The sequence below is a fragment of the Squalius cephalus genome, assembly GCF_949319135.1.
Source record: "Squalius cephalus genome assembly, chromosome: 6".
Classification (NCBI taxonomy): domain Eukaryota; kingdom Metazoa; phylum Chordata; class Actinopteri; order Cypriniformes; family Leuciscidae; genus Squalius; species Squalius cephalus.
This window is the reverse complement of record NC_137127.1, coordinates 13,476,211-13,494,325: the sequence shown is the minus strand read 5'-3', so window position 1 is coordinate 13,494,325 and position 18,115 is coordinate 13,476,211. Positions and strand designations below refer to the sequence as shown.

The window sequence follows — 18,115 nt, the reverse complement described above, 5'->3', positions numbered from 1 at the left end:
TTTCTAATCAGGTTAAATACTTTAGTTGAATCAATTCATTGGAATTAATTGCCAATCTGACCAGGTATGGCTCTGTCACATGAAATAATACAATTTGTATGAAATTTTCTAATTTAATTGGTGTTTATTTTATTAAAAAAATATAATAGCTAATAGCTTCTTTTCAGCAAGGAGTATCAAATATTAAGCAATATGAAAGAATTTTACAGTACATTGTTACAAAAGAATTCTTTCAAATAAATGCTGTTCTTTTAAACTTTCTTTTAAAGGTGCTCTAAGTGATGTCACACGTTTTTTAGGCCAAAACATTTTTTGTCACATCCAGCAAACATCTCCTCACTTCCGCTAGCTACCTGTCCCCTGAACACAATGTAAAAAAAACGCGATCTCTGTAGACAGCCCTGGCTCCACAAACTGCAAGAAAAACAAACTGGCCCAGCCTTGGGCACGAAACATAACAAACAGTGTTCCAGCCAATAACCGACAAGAACGATTTGGGGGTGGGGTTTGGGGGGTTAGTGCGTGTGCACATGAAGGGGGTGTGGGGAGTGGAGGAGAGAGAAGCTTGAAGAGGGAAGTTAGAGAGATGTCCTAACAACGACTATCGTTAAAATTGAATATTCTTGAGAATTTTTATATGGCCGACACACAACCAAAGAGACGACGTTCCGCTGAACAAATAACAAAGAATAGGGAAAAGGAGAAGGAACGCGAAGTCCCAAATTTACATCGGAAAAACATTCAAAAGGTGGCGAGAACTCCGCCGGCAGAAGGGCTTCCAATCCGACATTCAGGTGGCTCTGTTTTTGCTGGACAGGTGGGTAAATCCAGTTTGTTTTTTCTAAATGGTTCATGACTATTTCAGGAAGCACGGAAGGGAGGGGGAGGGGACGGGATAAGGAGGAGGGAGGGTCGGGCTAGCCTCCGTTTTGTTTGACAATACTTCGAACGTCAACAAGAAGTGACGTCACCCAACATCGCTTAGAGCACCTTTAACTTTCTATTCAAATAATCCAGAAAAGAGTATCACAGTTTCCATAAAAAAATAACAACCATTTTCACCATTGATAAAAATCATGTTTCTTGAGCACCAAATCAGCATTTCAGAATGATTTATGAAGGATCATGTGACACTTAAAACTGGAGTAATGATGCTGAAAATTACATTTTAAAATAGAAAAGAGTTGTTTTAAATTGTAATGATATTTCACAATATTACTGTTTTACTGTATTTTTATCAAATAAATGCAGCCTTGAAAACAATCTTACCGAACAAAAACTTTTTAAAGGTAGTGTATGTATGAATGTATGTATGTATGTACTGTATGTGTGTGTGTGTGTGTGTATTTTTTCCAGCAAGGATACCTCATTTCATTCATATTTTTAAACATGCATTTCAGCATTCTCATAGGAACATTTAGGTTGTAGGTGTATTATATTGCATCTAGTGCCATAGTGAATGAAAAGCACCTAGGTCCCACCTCTTTGAGATGATAAACTGTGAATTATACTCTCAGATGAGATATATAGCTTGAGTGAAGTGATTGCTACGTGAGAGAGCTTGGGGAGAACAGTGGTGTATGAAGAGGCTGAGGCGGGAAGCAGGGTCATTATGGATCATGCATCATGTAATCACAGTCAGGCTAAGCCTTCAAAAATAAACCTTGCACCAACCCACTGGTTTGTTCCCAGCAGAAGACCGCGCATCAGCTAGCGCATGCCGAAGGGAAGCACTTTTTTTTGATGCCATATTTTACTTAATGCCCATTTTATTGGATTTTGATTATTGATAAGTGCAAGTGGAAATGGAAAAGGCCTCCGTCTTCTCCAGAGGCTGACGTGATGTAATTCTTGCTGCTGTTCAAGCACAGCAAGGGTGAAGAGAAGGCCTTATGAGAAAAGTGAGAATTCAAGCTATAATTTAGTATTTTACAGAGGATCAATATACGAATTAATTTCATGATTTGTTTTCCTCCTTGGCGTTTCTATGTGTGAATAAGATGGTTGTTCCTTGTGGAACCACCAAATGGAGTGCAAAAAAATAAAATAAAAAATGCTGTGAATTTGTGAGACCTTGACATTTCATACTTTTCAATATGGAATCTATTGAAAAACTGGAGGCTTGAGGAATAAATATATTGGTTTTCTCTTTCACAGTCATTTTTCATTTATTCTAAAGAAGAGGATGACCCAGTCACAAGGTTACTGGTCGGAAATCGGTCTTGTTCATTTCCATTACTTGTTTATTGGCCTTTCTAGTGTTTTTAGCCTTGACCAGTGGTAGAAATGCAATGTTCTTGTGTCATAGTGAGTGGTACTTTATGAGTGTTAAGTTGCTTACCCTGCTGAGAAAAAAAAAAAAAAACATCTAAAACCGGACTAAGGTTTTAGCTTTTTGCTGGTTTTATACAGTAGGCGTTTAGGTACTTGCCAGCTAGTCTTTTCAATGCTTCCTATGAGAATGTGGGTTTGCACAGGACTTTTGGGATGAATCACTGCAGGCATATCATCTGCAATGCAAACCCACAGGTTTCTGTCTGGCACTCTGACTCGTATCTCCTTCTGGATAAATGAGAAGTCGAAAACGAGTAATGATACATCCCAATATAGTAGTCAGCAGCAGAATGGCAGAACTGACAATGACGTGGTGCCTCTGTTCACCCTGTGTTTTAATTAATGATGGGTTTTGATGACTACGGAAAAAAAAAAAAACTAATTGAGGGTTTTGATCTCATTTTAGGGTTTTTTTCTGCACTGTTACCAAGACTGGAAAGTTTCTTGGTGTTAGAGCTGTGGTGTTAGAGCTCTTAGAGCGTAATCAACCTTATTACCATTATTAATATTAGTATATGCATTTTTATTTTATTTTATTTTATTTTATTTTATTTTATTTTATTTTATTTTATTTTATTTTATTTTATTTTAGTTTTTATTTTCAGTGAAATGGAAACATGGCTGTAGGGGTAAGAGAGGAGGAATTAGATTGGGACATGACCCAGGTCAGACATGAACCTGGGTTCCCATAAGCCAGCAGCTCATTTAGTGATTTAGAAGTTGCTTGCGTTGCAGTTTTGTCCAGAAAAGGCAGGTGGTGCACTGTAATGGTTGAGGCTCAGAACTGTTAACCTAAATTTTGCTGGTTCAGTTCCATGCAAGGAGGTAATCATGAGCCGTCGGATGATTGCAGGGATTGAAAATAAGCTAAAACATATTAAAACTGCTTAACACACATAATTTATTTGCTAAATGGTGGGAATAATTTCAAAAAACATAATCCTCAATGCAGCTCAGCGGTGCAATGTACTCCACGGCTGGGATTCGTATGCCACTAATCTTTAAGCCCCCCCTGTTTCAGTTATTAATGAGAGCTCAAACTAGCTCACAGAGCGGAGAAAGCCAAAGCAGGGATGATTGTACCTCTGTAATTCATGAACAGGAAACATTAAAGATTCATGACTATCTTCTTTTCAGCTTGTCAGCACGCTCCAGCCAACAGTGTTCATCACTGGCAGAGGGAAGGTGTGGAAAACGCATACAACAGGTCTTGTTCTCAGAGCGATTCGGTGCGTTATTCTGTCCTTGAGAATGTGGAGGGTGAAGAGTGGCAAAGGAGTTCATCAATAACCTCAATGCAGACCTTCATTTTTCCAACAGACAAGGTTCTTAAAGTTCCATCAGTCTCTCTCGTTCTCCCTATCGCTCACCACAGAGAGTCAGTGAGTTGACGGAGATGTTTCATCTTCACCGTAATACCCGTCACTCTGTCACTTATGCCTCTTATAGTGTACGTAGTGGATGAGAAGAACATAAACTCCCCTTATTATGGGAGAACATATTGCTTGTTTTCTCTTGAAAATGTGCTCTCAGCCAAGGTGAATTTCACAAAGGAACTGCTATGATGCTGTTCTGGCATGTTATAGGTGTCAATACAGTACAATACAATCTCTGGAGGTGATGCAGGTATGATTATGAGTTTAAAATCCTTATACCAAAGATAATATTGCAAGATTTAATGCTGCAATACGCACCTTTTAATTGGATAGTTCACCCCAAAATGAAATTTACACCGCCTCATGTCAGTCTTATTTTTTCTTTGTAACACAAAAGTTATGTTGAAGAAAGTTGGGGTCCACATCTTTTTTTGTGTTCTATACAGAAGAAAGAAAGCTATACAAACACGAGGGTAAATGATGACAGAATTTCTCTTTTTAGTGAACTATCCCTTTCCAGTAAACTATGGTTAATATCAAAACTGACATTTTAGACACAATACTGCAAGTTACTTTGTCTATTTTTGTTCCAGTAATTAAAATGGCTAAAAAAAGAAGCAGCAGAAGAGCTATCACACGCCTCTGAGCAACACACGGGTTGCTGGATGAATCATTTGAATTCATGATTTAGTGACTTGATTTATTAGATCAATTAGACTAAGTGACTCCCTCTTTAAGACTTGTTGCCACTTTTTTTTTTTTTTTAATCTAATTACAAACTTTACAAATAGAGGGTAATTCTGCTCATTTGATTGTTTTTTTATTTTATTTTATTTGTTGTGATTGAAAAAAAATGTAAACCAAAAGATAAGATTAAAAAAACTGTGCGATAAGTCTCACAATAAACTCATTATTAAAAACTTCCTTCAATAGCAAAAGACTTACAACTAACGTAAAACGAATTGCTCGGATTCTGATTGGAGGAATCACATTCAGAGGTGCTCAGTATACACATAAACAGATTAGTTTGCTCCATCTCTGAGAGTGGGTATCGGATATTGCCAGGTTATGATGATGCGGTGCATTACCTGGCCGTGAATGCTGTGCCAGAGCAACGCAAACAAATGACTTCATTCCGTTCGTTCCATTCCACCTTTGTACGCTCCGTCATCCTGACAGCCTTTGGGGTCCAGCGACACCGAATCTCCAGCCTCTCTCATTCCCCCATCATTCCACTCCTGCTACGCCTGGCCAAAGACATACAGCAAGGACAGAACGCTCTGTGCTTCCGATGTAAATGGAAAGTTTGTGACTGCACCCCAACCACTTCCCACCCAACAAAAAAATGACATACGAGTAGGACACAATAAATAGCTTGTCAAGGGCATCTCTCTGTCTATATACTTGTTTAACGGGTTGGACTTTGGAGGAGAGGAGCAAAAGAGACAGAGAGATAAACAAACACAAACAGAAATAGATAGAAATGGAAATAGAAGCATAAAAATGACTGGATTGGCAAAAAGTGCATCCTTTGAGCTTTTTCAGCCTTGACAAACTGTATGTATTCACTGTAGCTGCTGTTTTCCACTTGCTACTAGGTGACATTCTTTTTTACCCTCCCTCTTTCTCCCTCCCCCTCCTTCTTTCTTGTAATGCAGCTCGGATAGGTTGACTGTTGTAATGAGTTCAGATGCATGCTGGGATCTGTGTGGCGGCATGCTTTCGCTGTGTCCTCAGCTGAAAGGCTGCTTATGTGAAGCAAAAAAAAAAGGTATCCAAGGCTTTTCTGAACACACGGAGACCAGGATTCTTTTTCATTCTTTTCACTATAAAGCAAATTATGACTATTAATACCACATTTTCTCTGATAATAGAATTAATCTCTGTGTTTAATGGCCTTTTTTTCTCATGACAGCAGGATGGTGAAAGTAATTCCCTCAATAAAGGGAGTTTTTGGAGAGAAACAGTGGCGTGCATCTGCTAATGACATCAAAACAACAGGAGCCTGTAATCATTTCAAGAACAGATTTTTATTACTAAAATGAAAAACTATTAAGACTTATCCTTTGGGATTTATGATAAATGTTTATTTTATTTTTTTGCTGGGAAATATCCTGAAATACGTCATACATTAATCTTGATATCAGGCTGAAAAGTACTCAAGACACTCTTCCACACATTAATAGCCCAGGCTGTTCCCAGAGATGGTGGTGTGATGTATCCATTTCGCAAATGGAATCTTCTGTCCGGGTCAGATCAAGAAGGGCCATTTAGGTTCTAATGTGATTTGCTAATGTACTTTTATTTTATCTCTGCATTTGGCCATTCATATTTCATGCTGTACTGTTAGTCAGCTCAAATTGTATTTTATTTTTTTGTGATACCAAAACTTTAAAATGTTTATGAATTATGACTGGTTTCCTCTTGGTTGGGAACAAGGTTGTCTGTAATGCCTTGGAAAAACTGTTTGCATTCCCATTCATCTCAATGGCAGTTGCCTGCTTGACTAGCACATCCAATAACTCGAGCCACTTTGCAAAATAAAAAAAGAGTATCTGTCTATTTTTCCAGTTAAATGTCAAAAAGATTATTGAAGCAAGATAAATTTACTTGAGAAGCAACACTGCACAAAATATTAAGACTTGTTTTCAGAAAATGTATCTTTAATATAAATGCCACCCCCCCCACACTTATTGTAAGAGTAAACAAGTTAACATTTATATTTATTGATTTAGCAGACAAGATGCACTTATATTCAAGATACGACCTAGGAAAGCTAGTCTTAATGTTTCATGCAGTGTTGCTTCTCAAGTGCATTTAGCATTTTTTTTCAAACAGTTTTCCTGAATCAATAAAACTTTTTTTTTTTTTTATCCGGAGCTGACATTAAAAGCAACAGATAAGTAATATTTTAGATTTTACAAAGTCTTACTTTTTTTTTTTTTTTTTTTTTTTTTTTTTTTTTATTTATTTATTTATTTATTTATTTATTTATTTATTTATTTATTTATTTATTTATTTATTTATTTATTATTTTTGGTATGAGATACTCTGCCAATAAAAAAATTGGGGTCAATAATTTTTTTTTTCTTAAAAAATAAAAAAATATATATAAGACAATAAAGACAATTATTGTGTAATGTTACACTGGTTTTCTATTTCGGATAAATGCTTTCTTTTTTGCAACTCTTCATTGAAGAACAGTTTTCCAACTTTGCTGATAATAACAAATGTTTCTCAAGCACCAAATCAGCATATTAGAATGATTTCTGAAGGATCATGTGACTGAAGACTGGAGTAATGATGCTGAAAATCCAGCTTTGTCATAAGAGTAAATTACATTTCAAAATGTATTAAAATAGAAAACAATTACTTTAAATGTTATTATTATTTCAAAATATGACTGTTTTTGCCGTATTTTTGATCAAATAAATGCAGTCTTGTTGAGCATAAGAAAAGTCTTTCAAAAACATACAAAAATCGTACGGACCCCAAATGCTCGAATGTATTTACGAGATGTTTTTTAGTCCATATGGTGCAGTTACGGTGTCTACCAGCAGAAACTAACTTGTCCATGCTTACCAGTTAAGCCTTGACCTATTGGTTTGCGGAAAGCATTTTGAGCCAGGTCATCAAAAGACATTATAGGGCCATTTACTCGTGCCACATGGGCCAGCGGGATTTAGCATGGGTCGCTGCCACCATGCTAATATATTCTGTTTCTCTCTGCTGTCAAGTGATGACTGACAAATATAATTTGTGCTGCCATCTAATTGCCCTTAGGAGCTCTAATTGCACCAGTGTTGACAAAGGAAAGAGAATAGAACAGAATGGCAAAGAGGAAAGAACGAATCAGAGCGAGTAACATGAGAGGCTGAATGTCTGGTTATATTGAATTGAGATGCTAATAAACTGGAGATAGTCACATGGAAGCCGGATCCCACATAAAACCAAACACATTTACTGCATTTAAGTATAGGTAGGATGAGATCTGTGGATCAGATTGCACGTTCTGTATCCTAAAATCTGTACTCTCTGGAATTCTTGATTCTGATTGGTCAATTGTGATATTCTGTTGTCAACTGTTTTTTTCTGTAATGACCACTAAATTCTATAATTGATTACTACCCATGCCAATAGATCTCCTACAAATGGTTCTAATATAACACTGAGAGTTGGTTTTTATCCTACAAAGCTGATGAAGACCTGTTGGTCAAAACGTTGCGCTACTAAATAAATTTGTTTGGATCTGCTATTTTCAGTGTGCGGACTTGATGCTTCTTTTTTCTACTATTGTTATTTTGTTTTCCTGCACCTGAGCCCAATTAGGGTGTTTGGGATGTGCACAACCTTTTTTTTGTATTTCTAATTTAATGTCTCTCATATCACTCTGTGCTCCTAAAATTATTTTAACTTCATGTCTTAGTATTTTCTTATTTGGTGAGTAGCCGAATAATAAGCCGGATAATGTCCACTTAGGCAGTCATTATCACAAAATAAACCCCATCAGGCTGACACACGAGCAATATTTTGCGGTAATGACCAGCTGACTGTACACTATCCCTTATACAGCATAATGTCTCTTTTTCTGTCACTTTTTTCTCTTTATGTCTCAGTCTCTCAACTCAATTCCATTTTAGAGTCAAAGAATGAATGCTTGTGACATTATTGGCTTAGTTTAAGTTTCTGAAATGGGACGTGGCTTTCAATTAAGCTTCTATCTGAATAAGGGAAGCAATAGCAGGAAAGGTAGGAAACCACATAACTGCCATAATGACCACTTTTAATGACTTTGGTAAGAGCACAGTGTGTCTCATTTGTATCGATGTGTTCGCTAGAGTTTTCAATTAGCGCCATCAGATGTCTGCATAGTTCAGTAACTCTCCTGTATGTAATAGGATGCATTGTGGCTGTTTTTATTTTTTATGTTTTTATATGGAAGTATCCACTGAAGAGTTTGTAGTGTCCTTCATGAAGGGATTTACATTGATTTTATGAAGTATTCATAACATTATGGGACTAATGTGGTGTATAATATCATAGTGGTTAAAGATCTGGGATGGCAACTGAAAGGTTGTAGGTTAAAACTCTCCAAGCGGTGATTTATGATCCATCACCATTGTCCCCTTGAGCAAAATACTTAGCATAATGGATGCTCCTGTAGTGTACAGAATAAAGCAATCAGCTAAATGTCCTTTTAGGAAAAAGTCCTTTTACCTAATATGTGTTAAATTTGGTGTAAAAGTAAAAGTCCTCACATTTGAACAATTTTTTCTTCTTGTCTGTGCTTTGATTTAGGAGATGCTGGGTCTGTCAGACTTAATGCCATACCGATCCAAAAGATCCCTGCTGGTGCCTCCCATGTTTGTCCCAGAGAACCAGCGAGCCCCCTTTCCCAGGTCTATTGGAAAGGTAAGACCTTGCATTTGAAATTCTCTTTCACTTTAACTTAGTGCTACTAATGTGCGTTGCCACCATGATTCCATGCGGTGTGGACACCTATCAGTGTGACAGTGCTACTTGATGGTTTAAACTTTAGATAACCCGTTCATTTGTTTTCAGGCTCACTTAGCTCTGATGAAATCAAATGAATTAGCAGAGAAATTATGCATGGGGTGATATATTTACAAAGGCAAAGTTTGGAGTTCACCATGGGAAAAAAAAAATAAAAACAATTTTTTTTTCCATAAGCTTTTGGATTATTGCCGAAAATAATCCCTGTGACAAAGAAAGGTTTATGATTGTATTCAACAATGTAATCTTCACAAATGAACATGTTTTAATGAATTTTGAAGCCTAAATACAATCCCCAGAAATAAAATCTAAAGTTAGGCTATAAATTAACTACTTATGGTCACATGACTTCAGCGTCCCCACCACTAAGCTTCCAAAAAGTCTTTCAAATAAAATAAACAAGTTGGAAAGTTTGTGACATTTAGTGTCCCCTACAACTTCTGTATTCTCATTTAGCCACTAGAAACTGGCTTTTTCTTGCCTGGGAAAACCCAGACAACTTCCGGCAAATTTAGATTTGCTCTGCAAGTAGTCTGGCAAAGAGCTCATTCAAACCCATTTCCATGCCGTCGAAATTGCGGCACCAATCAGAAACGTTGAGGCGGGCTTTACGCGATGACGATCGCTCTGATTGGTTTTAGGTCTAGCCTATCCAATTGCGCCCAGAGGCATTAGAGCGACGTCCACTCCGTTGGTGAAGCGCACCAACTTTTAAATGCATTATTATATTCAAATTGCAAACACATGAGGAGAGTCTCCATGAAAGACCCACTGGCAGATGAACGTGCTACTACATTTCTCTCTGAAACGGTAGGAAATTAAATTAGATTTAATAGAGGATTTTAACTGTGACAAGATGATTGACAGGGCAGTTTACGTGACAGGATGCACGCGACAGATCCGTCCGATAAAGATGACGAAGTAGTATGTCCCAAAGCTTGCCTACTTTTTTGCTACACATTCAAAAGTAAATACCTTTTCTTCACAAAAAGAGTACATACTTTTATGGCGTAGTGTAACTTAGGCGAATTGGGACGCAGCATATGGCTTTACACGATGACGATCGTTCTGATTGGTTTTAGGTCTATCCAACTGCGCCCAGAGGCATTTGAGCGACGTCCGTTGGTGACGCCCCTTTGGAAATGAGTTATTAAAGAAGCTTTGCCAGACCATAACTCAGTTACTACTGAGAATGGTCTGGTTTTAACCAGGCTAGGCTTTTTCAAGACATATAAAATCTTAAAAACAAAACTAGTGAAGTATTTCCATAGTAATGCGTTACAATATTTCGTTACTCCCTAAAAAGTAACGTATTGCCTTACTTAGTTACTTTTTATGGAAAGTAAAGTGCTACAATACGTTTGCGTTACTTTTTCCTTACCTGGGCTTTTCTAATTTTGGCAAATGTAAAGGCCCTTTTACACCAAAAGTGAAATGAATAAGCCTTGAATGAAGGAATATGGACTAAAAATGAAGGAAAGACAAACACTTACTTCAGCAAAAAAAGAAAAGCACAGAAAATAAAATAAAATAAAAAAAATGTGATATTTATTTAAAGCCTATTGGTGTGGTTGAATTGGATCATTGAAGGTCAGCAGCAAAACGTGAGATTCATAATGTGAGATTAAATACATAATGTATACTTCTGTTATTTAACATAAGTTAAATAGTGCAGGTTTATTCTGAATATCTTAATATTCTGAGTTTGCATTTAACTGTTTTTATTAACTTTAAAGAATACTGAATCTGTTTTTGTGCAAGTGAGATGAGTAAATGCCTGCTCACTTTAAGTCTAGAACTACGATAACCATCATGTTTACACAGAGCACACAACATCTCTGCTCCTCACTCCCAATGCCTCTCAGCATGGGGACAAGAGATGTCAGTCAATAAAGGGGAAAACAAACTTTTGAAAAAAGTAACTTTACTAGTTGCTTGAAGTGATCTGATAAAGTAGCTTACGTTACTTGTAATGCAATACCCCAACACTGGGTATTACTGATGTATTATGCACACATTGACATCGGGATGATGGAACCCAAAGTGCAAAAATGCAAACTTGTTTTGGGGTTTTTAGGACTCATTTTCTTCAGCATCCTAAGGCAAAATGAATACTTTACAGCTAATAATACAGATCCTTGCTGCCCTAGCCAGAAAATTGAAATGTTTTCCTTTACATTCTCATTCAAACTTTTGGTCTGATTTGCATTGCTGTGTCCCTGAGGGTTGTTCGTCATAGATGGTGATTTCGAGGAACCTGCTGCACTTAGGTCAGCGTTGAAATATATTACCACTTTGATTCGCACAAGGTCTTTCCTTCAGGCGGTGTTGGCCGGAGTCATTATTGTTGAGAGAGGTGAAGAAACTAGACGAGGACGTGTAGAAAGTAATTCTGCTAAACTTGATTATTCTTTGGAGTGTTTTTAAGAACACATTTAATATGCTTTGAAAATTGTGCTATTGAAAATACCTCAAATTTGTTACATTGTTTGCGTCATCGTTTCGGTTCAGATTTGTGTATTCTGGTTTCTTTGTTTGGCACTTTTTCTTTTATTCTTTGTTTTTTGTCTGGGATCTATATTTTTAAACACATCTGAGACCAAAAATAAGGCAGAAAAGAAAGAAAACATGCTGGAAAGTTGTAAGAAAAGACAACACATACCAAGCTTTGCACGTCATACTTGATTTGCAAGCTTAATATATGGGAGTTTTGCCCTAGTTGTGCCCCTGCCCAATTTTATCACCATACTAGCCTTTGTGTATGGATGTCCCGAGGGAGATTCTGCAGATTTTTGCAGAATATTTCTGTTTGAGCTTTGAGGTGATGCCATCGGTTCAGCCATGGTTTTTAATACAATAGTCGAGTGCTGTTTTACCATTCAGGGTGACCGATAAAAGAAAATGGAAATGTAATGTCGGAGGAAAATAATTTGTTTTGGAGATGCGTGTTTACAACAGGAAACCATGAGGTAGAATCAAATGTTTTTGGCACTTCCTGTTCACTTTCTTTTTGAGGCTGTGTCGCAGCGTGGGCTGGGGTTATTCCTTAGTGAAATAAACGTGTTAGATTACTGTGGCACAGTGAATAAACCACAGTGTGTGGTTTAAACCACAGTCTTTTTTTCTTTTGGTGTTGAATGCAAGGGCTGAATTGTATTAAAATTTTTCCCACCGACAGAATAACCCCTCCACACTGCACATGGATTACTATACTTCAGCAAGTGGAAGAAAATACAGAGAGGTCCATTGAGAGTCTGATGAGGCTGACCTCCACCAGCCTCTTTCTATATACATCTACATATACGCTCTTTCAATCTACAGGACCTCTCTTACAGCAGTTTCACAATAGCGAAACACACAAGGGGACTGACAAGGGGACTGGCTACTGTGACCTATTTCATTTGATAGGACTGCTGTATATTGGAAACCAGGCAAAATGGATTTTCCACATGGATAAATCTTGTTTCCTTGCGCTGTTTACCTACCATATGGCGTACATTCATTTTTCATAATTTCCACTGAATGGGAAGGCTGAAGGAAATTGGGAATTGCCCCCTGGATGATGGAAGCTTCAAACAGAGGGGTTTCCCAGATGTTTTTGTTTTCTCTGGGAAATGCAGTAAACATGTTGGGTGTCTGGAAAAGCCTTCCGTTTTTGTTTTTTTTGTTTACAAAATTTCCATCATTCTAGTGGGACCTTGTTTATTTTATTATTGTCGTACAAAGATAAATCACGCTGCCACTGATTATTTGCTCACTATTTTAGAAAAGCCACTAACTGAATAAGAGACACCACGATAGATTTGCCATCACAATCTTTCTAGGCTCATTAGATTATACAATTTATTGTACATCCTCTTTGATTTTATACTGACACTTACTGGTGTGGATGCATGAAGTTTGTTTATTCATTAAGGCCACTTCACAGCCAAAGCTTTTTTTTTAAAAATGTTTTTATCTCTGTGTATAAAAAAAATTGTTTGGGCCAGAAGGGTAAAAGTAATTTTCATTTAATCTTTGCACTCTTTGAACACTTTAAACATTTGTTTCTTCTATCTTTTAATTATATTTTATAGTTCTAGAGATATGTTGATCCCTGGAGGAAGGAATTGTGATACGATTATTTATAGGGGTTTCATTTGATAAAAAGCACTCTGTCCACCCCTGTTCTGTTATTTCACAAGTTAAATCATACAATGGGGCAAGTGGTTTTACTCCATCCCTTTCTGTAGAGATGAGTTCTATTGGATGGTGTTGACTTGAGATCCACTCTCGGGTAAGGGGACTTGAAGTATTGGAGAAGTAATAAAGAACAGATTTGCCCTGATTCCTGTTCTGGCTTTGACATCAGTCTGCTGTGGGATTATGGGGGATTTATTATGGTGGAGTGTTCACCTGTAGCACTGCAATCTCACAAATGGGAAAAAGTCCAGAGGTTCCCTCTCGGACCTGCCTGTAATTGTCCCTGGGCTGGTTTTTATGGGCAGTGGTGTTTTTCCATTCTATAATGTCCTGGACAAAACCTCCCAAGCGATCGAATTGCTCAGTTTATGTGTACTTTTTGGCACCCAGAGCACTGTCTGTATTTTGTTGCTTCACAGTTTCACTCATTCTCACTATCTGCAATAGTTTTCACCAATCAGAAGAAATATTTGTGCCATAATGTCTCACACAGAAGTGTTGATGGATGGTGTTGGATGTGTTTATTTGTCTGTATGTCTGCGCATCATTAATACTGTTGGGTGCTGATTGTCTTTCATTCTGCTTTGACCTTGCGTTAACAGAAAAACATGAGTCTCATGTGAAAAGAGAGAGAGAGAGAGAGAGAGAGAGAGAGAGAGAGATAGCAATAAAGAGAGTTTCTGTGCTCTAGAGTTTAAGTGCGCCATGTAGATATATTTGTGCCACTTGTTTTGCACTCTAGAGAGTATGACCCCTTCTCTCTCTCTCTGTCGTACTACAGAGTATTTCTTCCCTCACATTGAAAGCCACTTGTCAGCAGCAGACATAAGAGCTGAGATATTTGTTTTGAAAGAAATTAATTCTTTTTTTCAGCAAGGATGCATTCAATTGTGACAGGAAATCTATTTAAAATAAATTATGTTCTTTTGAACTTTCTATTAATCAAAGAATTCTAAAAAAAAAAGAAGGTCAGATTCCACAAAAATAAAACAGCACAATTGTTTTCAACATTGTTAGTAATAAGAATTGTTACTTGAGCACCAAATAAGCAAATTAGAATGCTTTCTGAAGAATCATATGAGATTGAAAACCTGAGTAAATGCTTTGCCATCACAGGAATACAGTATTCCATTTTAAAGCAATTTTAAAGTAAAAACAATTATTTTAAATGGCAAAGGTACTGTATTTCACAATATTACTGTTTTTACTGTATTTTTGATCAAATAGATACAGCCTTGATATGATTTTATTTTATTTTATCGTATTTTTAGAACAAAATGTGGAAGGATCTGTCAGTAATGTCAACCACAAACATTATTTTCCTCAAAACCCAGTAAAACTTCATGTGAGAACCCATTACAAATTACCAATTGAAGAGCTCTGTTTTGACTGTTAGATGTGGCCCAGGTCTGATCACTTAGAAAAGTATTAGCACACATTTTCTCAGCCAGCGGCATGATCTGCAGTATCTTTCATGTCCAAAGCACAAGCATTGTGGGGCATTTTACACAGAGTTAAATACTAAGAGTTAAGGGTTTGTTCAGATCTTCACCCGAAATTGGAGTAGTAGTAATAGTAATGCTTCCCTTAGCAACCTCCACTTAGTTCCTGCTTTTTGGATTGTTTTCAAAGGTGCACTGTGCCTAGTCCCTTTGACATCAATTTCCATTCAAAGTCAAGCATCCGTAATTTGAGGGAAATTATACACCACTGCAGTGCTCATACAGCCGGAAGCTATCACAGTAGAAAGACAGAGTGAAAGAATAAGAAAGTGAGGACGTATCCTCTCCTCCCCTTCAGTGCTGTATTGTCAGAGAAGTTCGAGTCGGGTCCCTCCTTCCTGTCATATACATGCAGTGGCAAGAAACAGCTGCTCTTTCATGTCCTCCCTGTTCCTAATGAGAGCTGATAGAAATAGGTGAGCGTCTCCCTCAGGGCTGTTCGCTGACATCTAATGACTGAGAAGAAAGCCAGGGGAGACTGTGTAGGATTGTGTGCGTTTGTGTACATGTGTTTGTACATACAAATAAACCACCACCGGTGCGCACCCTGCAAACAGCGAGGAAGCACCAAGGAAGTTTCCACGGGCTCAATCGCCCCACCACACTAGTAGCCTTGATCATTATAAACTTGTCTTGTCACTTGTCTTGTCACTTTTTCAGAGCACTTCATGCTTCCTTCATTTTCCAGCAGGATTTGCACCTGCCCACAGTGCCAAAAGAACCAAAACCTGGTTCAATGACCATGGTATCACTGTGTAATTACTGTGTGATTTCATGTAATATTCACATTTTTTGAAATCCTGTTTTCGTGGGTTTTATGAGCTGGAAGCCCAAATTATGTACAAATAAACAACTAAATACTTGAAATCGTTTAAGTTGTGGGCCCTGAATCTATAATCTATGGAAGTTTAACGTTTTGAATGGAATTATGGAAATAAATAAACTTTTCCATGATATTCACATTTTTTGGAAAGGGTCTGTATATGTACGTATATGTGTATATATAATTACTGTAAAAAGTTTAGGGTTGGTAAGGGTTTTTAATGTTTTGAAAGAAGTCTCTTATGCTCAGAGCTGCATTAAATTGAACAAAAACACATTAAAAGTAATATTGTGAAATATTACAATTTAAAATGACTATTTTCTATTTTAATGTGATTTAATGTGAAAATGTAATGTATTCCTGTGATGACAAAGCTGATTTTCCAGTGGCTATTTCTCCAGTGTTCAGTGTCACATGATTCTTCAAATATCTTTCTAATAAGCTGATTTGGTGCTTTTTTCAGGAATCTTTGACGTATAGAATGTTGATAAGAAGTGCATTTATTTGAAATATATATTTTTAACAGTGTAAACGTCTGTACTGTCACTTTTGATCAATGTAATGCATACTTGCTCAATAAAAAAGGCTAAGTGAAAATTGGATTTAAAAAATAAGCTATTTTCCATTATAGGGATGTACAAATTGGTACCATAATGATCACTGGGCGTTATTAGCGATTATAGATTGATATTGGAAATTCAATAGTTGCTCTCCTATTATTTACATTTAGATGACCTTTTCTGTCATCTAATGTGTAAAGTTACTCTTTATAAACAAATAATTTATTAAATCTTCAATCTCAAAAAAAATCTCAAATGAATATCCATACTGTACATTATATTGTCGTCAAGTCACTTTAATTTCTATAGCGCTTTATAGAATACAGATTGTTTCAAAGCAGCTTTACAGTAATAGACAGGAAAAGAATGATCAAGATGATCATGTTGTTTAGCATTTAAATGCTAATTTCACATTATAGCATTAAAACAACTATTTTAGTTTTTAGTGTTTTATTTTTAATTTATTTAGACAAAATAATATAGAATTTTAATGTTTGACCTTTTTGACCTTTTAACATGAAAAAAAAAAAGGCTTTTAATGTCAGTCAATCTCTATTTTCCTCCGATAGTAAAATCTCAAGTATAATGCCACAATCTATGGCCACAATTTCCACCCTCTTCCATCCATTACGTCTCATCAGTCCTCTGGAGCCATGGCTCCTTTTGTTTTTGTTCCCTTCTAATTCTCTCTCGTCCTGAAGGAGACCATCGCACCTTTAATAAAGTACCTCTGAAGTACACAGAGGAAAGTTGTGTTTTATTGTTCTGTCGGATCAATATCGCAGCTGCGTGCAGCAAACAGCAGAATGAAAACAACCTCCATAGCAACCACTCACAAGACATTCCCGGAGCCGTTAAGGAGTTCTTCACAAGGCCAAAAGCAGTGTGGGAGGAAAACGGGCACAACTCAGAGACAAGAGAAAGAAGAACTGAGCCTGACAGACTCTTGTGGCATGGGCTGCTGTAAACAGGCGACACAGCAGTTTGTTCGGGTATCTTTTGGCTCTCTCACAGTGGACAGAAGAGTTAATTTACAGATGACCTGCGGTGGGATTCAAACATGATTGTGTCACAGGTGTAGGCTACCTGCTCTATACGAAAACACTTTGCTGGGCTTCCTGCCTGGGGTTTTTGGGAAGAAACTGCAACTCTGCTGAAAAGAAAACAGCTTAAACCAGCTGTTTTGCTGGTCTTAGCTGATTTAAACTTGTTAAGCTGGTTTTCCAGTCTGACAAATGTCTAAAACCCCCTTAAAACCAGCTAACCGGACCAGCCTGGAAGTTTTGTTGTTGTTTGCTTGAAACAACTTGCCACCCCTTCTGACTCTGTTGTAAAAACATAAAAACATGAACATATGGCTTACGTTTCATGAATTTAATGCAATTATGTTAATTTGTTCAATAATAGCTAATCTAGCTACAAGTTTGGGGACAAATCCACTAAAAGTTTCCAGAAGTTTTTCAAATCTAACAAAAGCATTGCTTTTGGAATGTTTTCAAAGGGAAAACTGGATCACAAAGCTTTCTTTTTTTGATAGAAGATTGCTTACACAAATATAATCTAACATGATCATCAGACATTAATCAGCATATAAATCAAAACTGCCAAACATTACCGAATGAAATGTCGACCCAGGAAGAGGTAACGACTGTGAAGCTTTGAAGTGTTGATGGACGCAATCTACTCCATATGATCGTTGTTCACTTAAAGAAAACAGTATAAAACTAACTAGTTTACAAAGAGTATACTTCAAAGTGTAATTTCAAAAACTAAAAAAAAAAAATGTTCTACAAGTATTTATCTAGTAAACTATCAGTATACCTA

The 18,115-nt window shown here is 36.9% G+C and overlaps 1 protein-coding gene across 1 annotated transcript in view; it reads left to right on the top strand.

The window, feature by feature from the left end:
• The window catches only part of cdh13 (cadherin 13, H-cadherin (heart)), a 344,747-nt gene that overhangs the window by 139,135 nt on the left and 187,497 nt on the right, over nt 1-18,115 (top strand). The window contains exon 4 of the mRNA XM_079873426.1: nt 9,009-9,122. Coding sequence (XP_079729552.1) covers nt 9,009-9,122 — 114 coding nt within the window. The remainder of the gene's footprint in view (nt 1-9,008; nt 9,123-18,115) is intronic.